We start from the raw sequence: 13,621 nt of genomic DNA, 5'->3' as shown, positions 1-13,621 counted from the left end.
TCCCTGCAGACAGGCAGCTGAGGGAAGGAGGGAGGGAGGCAGGCCGCATCTCAGTCACCATTGCTGGAGATGCACAGCCTACAGCAGCCTGCCAGCTATGAGGGAAGATGTGACTGCTGGCCCTGTAGACACAAAATGAACCACAGCCTTATGACATTATTTGTGCTGATGATGATTGGCTGACTTCATGACGAAAAGATTGCTCTTCTTTACTTGTGTCTCCTTACGTAGCCCTTGCTGGAGGAAAGCCAGACATGGACAGGAAATGGACTAGTGCAGCAAGTCCAACAAGAGGTAAGGACAGCATGAGGAGGATGCCTTCTCCCTACTCTCCTGCTGGAGCTTTTGTCCTGTACCTGTTGCAGGGAAAGCATCTCTTATAAACCCCAGTAGGGAGACTTCAGCAATCTCCCAAGTGCCCCTGAAGCTCACTTGACTTGGCGAGGTCCTTTGTAGGAATGTTAGTGACATGGAGTGTACTTATTGTAACTGGGGAAAAAGAAGACCTCAGGGGGTTGACTTTCCACTGTTGTCGCCGACAGGCTCGGGGTGATCGTGGCTTGTAATGGGAACGACGAGAAAGGACAATGTTAGCACAGACTTGGTGCCAAGGGTAGGGGAGCCCCATCCTTTGTCTTTGAGAAGAATGCAGGTAATTTCCTCCCTGCCTCCAAGTCTTCTCCCAACTCTGGGAAAGGTGGTACAGAATTCACAATTATCTTTGTGACGGTAAATTTGATTGCACAGCTAATAAAGTCTTTTTTGATCAATATAGTTTATTAACCTTTAATGATCATAAAAGTTAAAGCGCAAAGTAATGTAGCGATACATAAATTAATGGTTTAACTATAGGCATGTTACTTTACTAGTTGCTCTGGACTCACCAGAATTAATGCTAATTTCTAGAACATGACGGGAAAAGTTTTTACCTGTGTCCTTGTACCCAATAGAAGAAGGAGACTGCTCCCCTATCCTACACTTTAGAGACCAGGAGGGGAACAGAGACTACATTCTGATCTCATATTTTGTGAATGATCTGTTTACTGAGATACTGGCATCTTTATTCAGAGCAGCTTTTCCCAGAGATAAGACTCCATTCTCTCACTTATCAAGAATATGAAGTATGCATATTTTAGGAACGTAATTTCAGGCTGAAGAGGATAAGGACTTTTTTTTTCCACCCAGTGAAGCAATGGAAAAATGTGTGTAGCGTCTGTTTATAGTTTCTTACGCACATGGGCCATCTGCACACAAGTAGAGTATCTCTCTAAACAAACTCTGTAATCTCCAACCCAGGTCTCAAAGTGGATTCGATTCAACCAAAGAAACAGGCGAGGAGGTACAGGGCGGAAGCGACAACGCGGCGAAGAATTTGACGAAAAGGTAAAAATCACTTACGATGTACTCTATACTGTACCCCTTCCCAATAATTCTTTCCCCTCCCACTCTTAATTCAGTCTTTCTGAAAAAAAATGGAAACAATTTCTGTTGTATAATTTATATTGGAGGAGTCTTTCCTACAAAGAAGTATTTTTCTTTAGTTTCTGAGGTTGAGATCACGCAATCTGTGTACATTATATATATATATAATATATATATATATATATATATATATATATATATATATACACACACATTATATATAATAGCATTTGTTGGTTCCTGAGATCAAAAATGAGATCCTAAATTAACACTGAAGTGCAATATATATATTATATATATTACATATATTTTTTTTTAACATTCCATGTGGTCAAAATCAGATTGAATTTACAATAGTAGGATGAGTACAACTATCAGAATCTTTGGTAACAGATTGCAGTGTCATGATTGATTGTTATCCGTAGTCATAATGTATCTGTATGGCAAAACTACAATAATCTGTAATCTAGTTATATAATGGGGTTGATAGTATTGTGCATAGGCGCCGATCTCCTTACATAATTACTAAGGTGAGTGTACACAGACTGTTTCCTGCAGACACACTGAGGGGCCCCAGAAATGTCAGGAAGCCGAACAAAGTTTCTCTGTAGAAACCAAATCTTGTGCATTTGGATTGAGCAAGAAAATATCAAAGACGTTCGCTTTTCTTAAAGCGAAAGACCGAGCAACTTTTAAGGTTTCACTTTATGTGGTTCTTTAGGCTTCTCTGTAGATCGCACTTTTTTTTTTTTTTTTTTTTTTTTTTTTTTTTTTTAACAATGCTGCTCCTTCCTGAAGTGTTTTGCTTTGTGTGATTTAGTGGCTGTCGGATAATGTATATGACAGAGTGCGATAATATATCACTTAATGCTTCAGCTTTTCTGACAAGCAGAAAGTAGATTTATTTCCTGCATCCAGACTTTGATATAACGGGGCGAAGTTAGAAGGCGCTTCCAGGTTACAAATAATATTGCAACCGTTTAATGCAAACCTGTTTTTTTTTTTTCATCCTCTGTTCGACATATGTAACATACTCTGCTATTCCTGTGTCATTCGATACCTTATCCTTCTTAATTTGGCCCTATAAATCAAGGATACGGACTTTTAGGAAATTATAACTCAGCATCTGCTATCAAAGTACAAACATTTTCCATGATGTTAAAGCTACCTGAACATTAGCTATTACCCTAGTACAGATATTTCCATTTTTCTTCTTGCCGGTTACTTCTGAAATGTTATGTTTTCTATAGTATAAAATCGCATTCGCAATATGCTGTAATAATACCCCATGAGGAGCACAGTGTGAAGCTTTCTTTACGATCACGAGGATTTGTAATCATGTTTGTGGGGCGCCAAAATCGACAGACCACTAAAGCCCTCAAGCCTGGTGCGTTTCTGCTTGTACTGTAGTTTATGGGATTTTGAACACAGGTTTATTTTATATTTCTTAAATTTTTTGTTACTATTCTCCTCAATAGTAAGGAATAACTTTTTTTTTGCTTTTGGACGAGGAGAGTGGAAAAGCTGTTTGATTTCCATTACTAAAGGTCAGACTTGTTGATTTGGTTGAAGCCTTCCCTAGTCATATTCTATTGTTGACACTCTGAACCGTCACACATACAGACACTGATTTTAGTCGTATCTGCCTGTTTGTGTTCTTGTAAATATTTGCGTACTGTCTGAACTCGGTATCTTGCTTATGCAAGTTGGCGCGGCCGGGCAGTGAAGGCGTTAACACGCTCTCCAGTCATCCGCTGCCATCTGTAGTTGGTCAGTTTGCTGTGGAATCAAAAACAACAGGGAGTTTGGTCTCCTGCCCCGAGCACTAGAACAGAGCGCAGCAGATTAAAGCCACATAATGAAGTGCTTTTGGTCCAAAGCAGACTCAAAGATGGGCAATTAAAAGTTTAAAACATCCATTACTTACTCGCTGTCTAAGCCATTTCCTCTGCTGTAATAATTAGATCTGTCTTGGTTTTAGGTGCTATCACTCTCTAACATCCCTCCTGAAAGTCCGGCACCTCTTATAATTTCCAGTAACAACTTTTCCCCCACTTTAGGACGGACAGGTGCACAACACATGGCCAAGCAAAAGGTTAATCCATAGACATTTTTGCCTAAATTGGGAAGTTGCAGCTTTTTTGACCACTTGTGAGCTTCTCCTTGACCATTTTGCAGACGTTGATTAACATGTTTCATATAAATATGAGTTTACATACAAAGTGATATTTATTTATTTTTTATTTTCTTTCTACACAATAGATTAGTCTATCTATTATTATTATTATTATTTATTGTTATAGCGCCATTTATTCCATGGCGCTTTACATGTGAGGGGGGTATACATAAAAACAAGTACAGTAATCTTAAACAATACAAGTCATAACTGGTACAAGAGGAGAGAGGACCCTGCCCGCGAGGGCTCACAATCTACATGGGATGGGTGATAATACAGTAGGCGAGGGTAGAGCTGGTCGTGCAGCGGTTTGGTCGATCGGTGGTTACTGCAGGTTATAGGCTTGTCGGAAGAGGTGGGTCTTCAGGCTCTTTTTGAAGGTTTCAATGGTAGGTGAGAGTCTGCTATGTTGTGGTAGAGAGTTCCAGAGTAGGGGGGATGCGCGAGAGAAATCTTGTATGCGATTGTGGGAAGAGGAGATAAGAGGGGAGTGGAGAAGGAGATCTTGTGAGGATCGGAGGTTATCTATGTATCTATCTAGTACAAAGCTTCCTTTTCATTTCTAATAATTGTATTAATATGGGAAAAATTGCACCACTCCTCCAATAAATGGAAAAAAATAAGGTGCCTTCATTAGTGCATAGCAAATAGTAACGTTTCACTTCCGCCTAAAACCTTTCTCAAGCAGCCTTTTTAATCATAATCATTAGCTACATTCTAACAAAGTCTTGCCTGGTGCTTCGTAATATATCTATCTAGATAAAAAGTAACGAATGGAGGCAGCACACCAAGCGATATGGCAAAAAACAGTATTATATAGCCTATAGTGGCTGTGGCAATGTTTCGCTTCTGAAGTTTGATCCTTTCTCAAGTCGGTCTATCTGTCTATTATCTATCTATCCATCACATATCTATCTATATATCTATCCCATCTGTATCTGTCTGTCTAGCTATCATCTATCTATCTATCATCTATCCAGGTTCGGACTGGCCCACAGGAGAACAGGAGAATCCTCTGGTAGGCCCTTGCGAAGGACTACGTTTAAAGTTGATTCACAATTTGCACAAAAAGAAATAATCTAATCATTTATTAAAAAAGCTAGCTAAGGAAAAGTAAAATTTATGTACCGGGGTCAGGTTATTTTTGCATTTAACTGAACAGTGGGCCCCAAGAATAAATGTTACTGGTGGGCCTTAGCCAACCCAGTCCGACACTGCATCTATCTATCTATCTATCTATCTATCTATCTATCTATCTATCTATCTATCTATCCCATATCTATCTACCTATCTATCTTCTATCTATTTATCTATCTATCTATCTATCCCATATCTATCTCTCTATCCCAGATCTATCTATCTATCTATCTATCTATCTATCTATTCCATATCTATCTATCCCATATCTATCTATCTATCTATGTATCTATCCCAGATCTATCTATCTATGTATCTATCTATCCCATATGTATCTATCTATCTGTCTGTCTATCCCATATCTATTTATCTATCTATCTAACTATCTATCTATCTATGTATCTATCCCATATCTATCTATCTACCTATCTGTCTATCTACCTATCTATCTTCTATCTATCTCCTGTCTATCTATCCCATATCTATCTATTATCTAGCTATCTCCTATGTATCTATTATCTATGTACTGTATCTATCTACTGTATGTAGATATATTTGTATATATATATATATCACAGGAGATCATTATCTTCTGCTTGTTCAAGTAAGATGGTCTGAGATGATCATTTGCCATCTAATATTGCGTTGGGGCTTCATCACATGTTAAGCAACTCAGTTTTTTATTTTGAAAGGGTTTGTATGGCTATCCGTTAATAAAGCATCTGGTGTGTGTTGTGTTTCCATGTCTGGCTGGTGGTGTACTTTCCATAGTGCTCATAGTACAGAAGAAACACCAAGCAGTCCGTCAATGATCTGGACAATGTTGTCTTTGTTTAACCAGTTGGTAAAGTTTTAATGGATTACTGTATGTTCGGTGTTATTTTAGGTATGCGCTTTCAGACTTCATGGCAATCATGTAATGGAGATATTTGGCTGCAGATTTAAAGGACTTGTCTCATTATTTTTAAGGGAGTCTAGAAGGTATTAAGAAGATTTAAGATCATATTTGTAAGGGATCCAGGCCTTTTTAAATACACAGACAAAAGTGTCTAGCGCAACAAACAGCCCTTGTATGCATGCATGTCAAGAAGACGGTTCACTGGTATTTTATTGTATGAAAACAATGTAAATTTTTCATATTCTGTACAAAATGAAAATTACAATGAAAGAAGATAAAATCTACTTTAATATTGGACATTACAATGCATGACAGACTGGTTTATTCCGAGCATTGTTTGACAATATTGCCATAGCTTACGATTTTCAAGAAACCAAGAGAAAAAAGTATACAATCAATGATTTGTGCCAAATGCCAATAGTATTGTGACTATATTTAAAATGTTGTTTCAGTTAGAATAACCCTGTCTTTGTATATTCCTATTTATTGGAATCTCTCCTTGTATGAAAGGAATCTTTCTATTTATATTTTACTAATGAAGGGTGGAAGCCTATGGAATAGCAGACATGATCCATAAAATATGAAACAAACAAAATGAACAGATACCCTGCTGTAAGTAAATAAGTAAAAGGAATATTGCATATAAATAGCATGGGGTACTTAGTAAACACCATTTTTTTATTTAGAAAAAAAAGAAATTGTGAACACCATCCCACCAGTGTTAAGGTGACCCCAAATCGGGATGGTCATAACCTCTCTAGTGTTAAAACGTTACCATTTATCAAAGTGACGTCAATGTGAATAAGGGTTGAGCAGGACCGGGTTCCGAATATGAGCTTCCAGCAAAATGTGCAGTCCAGCTGAACGAAATGACAATGGTAAAAATGCTCCTGTTTTGCATGCCCTTACCGGCTTGTAGTCTACACTGTAATGGAGACGGAGACAATAGATTATGGGGTTGCAGCAGCTCTGGTAGTGGTGACATTGAAGTCATTGACGGCGGTAAGCCTTTTTGAACAGATGGGTTTGGATAATTTGACGTGTTGGGGCATAGAATACCAGAGGATGATTGGGCTAGTAATGTGAGTGTGGAGGAGAGAAGGAAGTTTTGAGAGGAACGGGAGTGTATGTGTAGGAAAATATCAAGAAGTTAGTTCAGAGATATTTTGAGGAGACAGATTATGGACAGCGTTGTAGGTCAATGTTAGTAGTTTGAACAGGATTAGTTGGAGAATAGGAAGCGAAAGAAGGGATTTGCAGAGGGGAGAAGCAGAAAAGTAACAGGAATAAGGTAGATTAATCATTCAGCAGAGTTAATGATGGACTGGAGAAATGCGAGAGTGTCAACTGGGAGTCCACAGAGAAGGTTATTGTAGTATTTGAGGCAAGAAATGATGATGGCATGCACTAACATTTTAGTAGCTTGAGGGTTGAGAAAAGGATAGATTCTAGAAACATTTTTGAGTTGGAGGCTGCAGAAGGTGGTAAGAGCTTGGATGTGCGGTTTGAAGGACAGCCAAGTGCGGACTTTTGGTACAGGAGAAAGCGTATGAGTTGAGTGTGAAGAAGGAAAAATCATGAGCTCGGTTTTGTCCACATTAAGTTTTAGGAAGCATGATGAGTAAAATGAGGATATAGCTGATAGACATTCTGTGATTCTGTACAGCAGAGAGTTGATATCTGGGCCAGAGAGGTAGATCTGAGTGTCATCAACTTATTGATGATACTTGAATCCATGAGCCTTTGAGTGGTCTCAGGCCAAAGGTATAGATGGAGTAGAGTAGAGGAACACCAACAGAGACAAGGCAGGATGAGGAGGTTGTATGGGATTGTGCAGTTAGTAAGGTATGAAGAGATTCAGGAGAGGGACAGGTCTTTTTATGCCAAGGGAAAAAGAGGTTCTGTTTTAGGTGGGAGTGGTCAACTGTGTCAAAGGCAGAGGTCAAGACTAGAAGGAGTAGTATAGAGATTGTTTGTTAGCTTTGGCAGTAAGTAAGGGCCCCGTCACACATAGCGACTCACCAGCGATCCCGACAACGATATCACCTTGTCAGGATCGCTGGTCTGGTCAGTCGCTACATGATCGCTGGTGAGCTGTCAAACAGACAGCTTCACCAGCTATCAGCACCAGTGACGCCGAGTGCGCGGCGTTGTTGTGTACTTTAGTTACCAGCGTGCTGATGCAGGGAGCTGGTAAATAAGGTACACATCGGGTTTCTATGGGGTGCGCAGCACTTAGAATCCCGATGTGTACCTTGGTTACCAGCTCCCTGCATCAGCGCGCTGGTAACTAAGGTACACATCGGGTTTCTAGGCGCAGCGCGCCCCCTTAGAAACCCGATGTGTACCTTATTTACCAGCTCCTGGTCGCTGGTCTCCCGCCTGTCACACGCGATGCATGCTGACCAGCAGGAGACCAGCGACCCCAAAAATGTCCTGACATTTCAACAGCGATCAGCGATACCCGGCAGGGGGGCCGGTCGCTGATAGCTGTCACACACAGCGATCTCGCTGGTGAGATCGCTGTTGCATCACAAAACTAGTGACTCAGCAGTGTGTGTGACGGGGGCTTAAGTCTTTAGTAATTTTGGTTGGGGAAGTACATATGTAATATGAACAGACTTTGATTTTATCTTTTGTGTTGAAGCATCTAATCAGCATGTGCAAAGGTCATTTATATTTGGAAAGAGAGGAGGAGCAAGGTCAGCTGTAACAGCCCTTATTGTTAATGGTAAATTCTTCAAGAGCTTTATATAGAGGTGTTACATGTCATTGTAATCCTGCCTCTGATGATAAGGAGCCTGCTGAAAACTGTTTCTGAAAGAATAGAACCTATGAGTCTAAAAAACCTCCAGTGACCAGTGTGAAAATTGCAAGATTACTATTTTTTTTTAATAAAGAGAGTGATATGAAAAAACAGCTTTTTTAAAGATATATTAATACAAAAAACTAATTTAAAGGGAACCCCTCATCTGATTCACGCTGCCCAAATTGTGACAGTATGAATTGAATCCTAACTGCACAATTGCAGGCAGGTATATATTTCTCTGAAATGCATTGGTGCTTTTGACAAAACATAGTTCAAAGATCCATTCGGGGGCCAGTTCTTTCTAGAGCTGTTAGTTAATTGACAGGTGATTCATGTGTATGTACACAGCGAGAGGCCTGTCAATCACCTGCAATAGGGCTGGGACTAGGCAGCTAGGGGAGAGAAAAATATTCATGGCCGCAATTGTTAAGCCAATGTCTGATTCATGCTGCCTGCGGATTGGACAGCATGAATCAAGTGACAGGTTCCATTTAGACATAAAAAAATCCTAGTCTGCCATGTCTCCCTGGGATTTTTACTTTATCTACTACTTCCACCTCTTGATTTTAATATTTTGGAATATTTTTGACTCTTTGGACTTTGGAAATGATTGCTTTAGGGCTATCTTTCATTTGGAGCATAATAGTCCACGGTCTGTCATAATAATTTTAATGTTTTATTTCTGTGTAGGTGATACTTGGCTAAAAGCAGCAACCATAGCTTTTCTGAGGTTCTAGTTTTCATGTTCTTGGTCTCATGCTTTATTTTTTTATTATTTTTTGTTTGTTTCTTGATAATTTTAATTATATATTGAGACTGTGATATTTTTCATGATATTTTTCCCATTTCTGGTAGACTAACGTCAAAGTTAAATGAAGAGTTAAAGTACAATACGAATAACATATTCTGGGTAGCACAGTGGCTCAGTGGTTAGTACTGTAGCCCTGGAGTCCTGGGTTCAAATCCCATCAAGCACAACATCTGTAAGGAGTTTGTATGTTTTCATGTTTGCGGTGCTTTCCTCTGGTTACTCCGGTTTGCTCCCACATTCCATAGACATAATGATAATTCGTATAATCCCCCATGTTTGCGGGAGTTTCTTCCGGGTGCTCAGGTTTGCTCCCACATTCCATAGACATAATGATAATTTGTATGATCCCCAGTGTTTGCGGGGGTTTCCTCTGGTTACTCTGGTTTGCTCTCACATTCCAAAGACATAACGATAATTTATATGTTTTCCTCGTGTTTGCATTGGTTGGTTTCCTCCGGGCACTACGGTTTGCTCCCACATTCCATAGACATAATGATAATTCGTATGATCCCCCATGTTTTAGGGGTTTTCCTTTCCTCTGGGTACTCAGGTTTGCTCCCACATTCCTTAGACATAATGATAATTTGTATGATCTCCCGTGTTTGCGGGGATTTCCTCTGGTTACTCTGGTTTGCTCCCACATTCCTTAGACATAATGATAATTTGTATGATCTCCCGTGTTTGCGGGGATTTCCTCTGGTTACTCTGGTTTGCTCCCACATTCCTTAGACATAATGATAATTTGTATGATCTCCCGTGTTTGCGGGGATTTCCTCTGGTTACTCTGGTTTGCTCCCACATTCCTTAGACATAATGATAATTTGTATGATCCCCCATGTTTGCGGGGGTTTCCTCTGGTTACTCTGGTTTGCTCCCACATTCCATAGACATTATGATAAACCGTATGTTCTCCCGGTGTTTGCCCGGGTTTCCTCCTTGTACTCAGGTTTGCTCCCACATTCCATAGACATAATGATAATTCGTATGATCCCCCATGTTTGCGGGAGTTTCCTCTGGTTACTCTGGTTTGCTCCCACATTCCATAGACATTATGATAAACCGTATGTTCTCCCGGTGTTTGCCCGGGTTTCCTCCTGGTACTCAGGTTTGCTCCCACATTCCATAGACATAATGATAATTCGTATGATCCCCCATGTTTGCGGGAGTTTCTTCCGGGTGCTCAGGTTTGCTCCCACATTCCATAGACATAATGATAATTCGTATAATCCCCCATGTTTGCGGGGGTTTCCTCTGGGTACTCTGGTTTGCTCCCACATTCCTTAGACATAATGATAATTTGTATGATCTCCCGTGTTTGCGGGGGTTTCCTCTGGGTACTCTGGTTTGCTCCCACATTCCTTAGACATAATGATAATTTGTATGATCTCCCGTGTTTGCGGGGGTTTCCTCTGGGTACTCTGGTTTGCTCCCACATTCCTTAGACATAATGATAATTTGTATGATCTCCCGTGTTTGCGGGGGTTTCCTCTGGGTACTCTGGTTTGCTCCCACATTCCAAAGACATTATGATAATTTATATGATCTCCCGTGTTTGCGGGGGTTTCCTCTGGGTACTCTGGTTTGCTCCCACATTCCTTAGACATAATGATAATTTGTATGATCTCCCGTGTTTGCGGGGGTTTCCTCTGGTTACTCTGGTTTGCTCCCACATTCCATAGACATTATGATAATTTATATGATCTCCCGTGTTTGCGGGGGTTTCCTCTGGGTACTCTGGTTTGCTACCACATTCCTTAGACATAATGATAATTCGTATGTTCTCCCGGTGTTTGCCAGGGTTTCCTCCTGGTACTCTGGTTTGCTCCCACATTCCAAAAACATATTGATGGGGAAATTAGATTGTGAGCCCAATGGGGACAGTGATAATGATGTATATAAAGATATGTGGAATATGATGGTGCTGTATAAGTGAGTCAAATAAATGATAAATTTGTCATGCCTTCAGTAATAAAATGCCAACATTATTGGCATTCAGTTTTTCTTAGCGTACATGCTGTGTGGCATTTGTATGATTACGTATCACTGTAAGCTTGTTTAGGCAAATATTATTATTTAGACTTCAGCCTGCAGTGTCCAAAACCAATGATGTGTAGCCATTAACTACTCTGCTTGTAAATTGGGATTGCCTTTGAAGATGGTACTACTATCATTATACCCAAGGCCCTCTCTAAAGAATGCCAGATTGCCACAAACCTTTTTATATCAATATCGATAGGACTGGAAGAGGTCGAATAGTCATATTTGGAGATCAATTTTTTCGTTAGATTCCACATTAACATGCATCATGATGTATGGAGAAGGAGCCTAGAAGCATTTGACGAGTGAACTCGCAGTAGTATAATGTATCCTTTTGCTGTTCAATGGATTGTATCATTTATTTATGCAAAGGGACCATTCAAGACATGATTTAGATTACAGTTTAGAAGCTATCTAAGCAGGACAGAAGCAGGAACATTTGCCTAAGTGATTTCAGAATAGAATGAGGTTACATTCTACAAGGAAACAACAGTCTTGGCGACTATTCAGCCACAGAGGATTGTATATAATGGCCCTTTTCATGACTGTGATTTATATGGATAGGCCCATGCCTTTATCTGGCCGTATAAAACACTAGGGTTTGCTGAAAGAGCTGCGTCCTGTCACCTCAGTGACGATTGCTGTATTTTATCAATTTATTTTTATCACAGTCTGGTTAAATACTAATTTTTCCCAAAAGTTATAGCATTGTGGTATTTTTGGGTTAGTATACTTTAGTCCTTGGTTTGTATATGAGACTACTTAGAGACCATAAAATATGAGATTATAAAACAGGTGAAAGAGCATCATCTGATTTTTATTTATTTTTTTATTCTAAGGGTTGAAATTATTTTTGTATTGTTTTTAAGTTTTTGGCAGTTGAGCAAAAAATATGATAGTGAAGTGTACGCTGTGATCTCTTGCTAAGTATGAAGTGAAATCAGCAGTACAGGATGACCTTTTACTGTTATCATTTCGTCCGTATAAAAAGGACTTTCATACTAAAAATAGAAGTAAAGTGAAGTACTCTACCTAGCACTGGAGCTAGATCATGTCAGAGGAGGTCAGGTAGTAAATAAAATATGCTGTGGGTAGCTAGTATACTGTTAAGAGTGACTGATTTGCGACTTTAAATGACCACCGATAGATAAATATATGTACATACAATATTGGCGGGTGTTCAATGGTCTGTTTAGACAGGCAGACCGTGTTTAACAAAGCGCATTGAATGATATGTAATAGTGCTGATTGGCTGCTATCGGTCTCGGCAGCGCGAGTGGCGGTTGATAATGATGAAAATTTGCGCAGCACAAAAGACCATTTCAACATATGAATAAGCATTTTGTTCGTCCATCGGGTGATCAGCATCCTGTTTAGTTTACAAGATTATCATAAAATGAGCAATCATAGGTACGAGCGTTCAAGATAATCTTTCAGTGTAAATGCAGCTGGTCTCGTACATATAGTTTGTATATACTCACCCATAAAGCTGACACTACTTACAATTAAATGTGTATAGGTGCGACTAGCTAAAAGTGCTGGAAGGGCAGATTTTCCAAAATTATGATGCCAAAGTTATTGTTCTCCAGGAATCAGGGATGGACCATACCATTGGTGCAACCTGTGCAATCGCACAGGGGACAAAGAAGTTAAGGGGCCCAATTCCACTGCCAAAGCAAGTGGAATTGTTCAATATGATGAGCTATTGGACTACAAATGGCCCATATACTGTGCTTCCACGCGGGCCCTCTTCTGTCTCTGTCCACCAGTGCGAGGAGGTAAGGCTACTTGCACACTTGCATTATCAGTCGCAGCGCTCGGCCGCCGCTAAGCTCCGCCCCCGGCCGCACCCCCTCCGGTCAGCTCCTCCTATGGTCGCATACCCTATATTTAGCGTTGGGTACGCTGGTCGTGCGCTGGTATGGCTTTGCCGGCGCATGCGCCCTTTTTGCGCTGCGCCCAGTGCACAAAAATGCAACGTGGTGCATTTGGCGCACATCGGCGCAGTGCAAAAACCTTTGAACCTTTGATCTGAATTTGATGTTTTTTTTTAATTAACAGCACATATCCCTTTTCATTTTGTACCTTAATTGTCATATGAAAATCTTAATGAAAGATGTACAAAGTTCTCTACATTAATTAAGCAGTTAAGTCCAGTTTTTTTGTCACAAACAATGTCTCAGAACATAACAAATTGCACAAAAATGTGCAATAAGTAAAACATTGTACAAAAAGCTGCAAATCATGGAAAATCTTTTCTTTTTGCACCATGCTCATCAAAGGCTGAAAAAGAAAGCATGGAGTAGCAGGAAGGGTCATTGTTGTAGCGGT

At 40.0% G+C, this 13,621-nt stretch overlaps 1 protein-coding gene across 16 annotated transcripts in view; it reads left to right on the top strand.

The window, feature by feature from the left end:
• AOPEP (aminopeptidase O (putative)) overlaps window positions 1-13,621 on the top strand; it is a 767,795-nt gene that overhangs the window by 662,688 nt on the left and 91,486 nt on the right. For 13 of the 16 annotated variants that reach the window (XR_012220365.1, XM_073545970.1, XM_073545966.1 and 10 more), the window contains 2 exons: window positions 232-294; window positions 1,297-1,383. The exons of 1 other annotated variant lie outside the window; for it this stretch is intronic. Coding sequence is in view for 12 of the 15 variants with exons in the window: in XM_073545970.1 (XP_073402071.1) it covers window positions 232-294; window positions 1,297-1,383 (150 nt within the window). In the remaining 3 variants the exon portion in view is untranslated. Of the gene's footprint in view, window positions 1-231; window positions 295-542; window positions 653-1,296; window positions 1,384-13,621 lie in introns of those variants that run through there. 2 more of the 16 variants (XR_012220366.1, XM_073545980.1) reach the window with 2 other exon arrangements.

Source organism: Dendrobates tinctorius, unplaced genomic scaffold (assembly GCF_039654945.1).
Source record: "Dendrobates tinctorius isolate UK_male_01 unplaced genomic scaffold, ASM3965494v1 ptg000144l, whole genome shotgun sequence".
Lineage (NCBI taxonomy): Eukaryota > Metazoa > Chordata > Amphibia > Anura > Dendrobatidae > Dendrobates > Dendrobates tinctorius.
The sequence above is the reverse complement of the archived record's forward strand: the minus strand, read 5'-3'. Positions and strand labels throughout refer to the sequence as shown.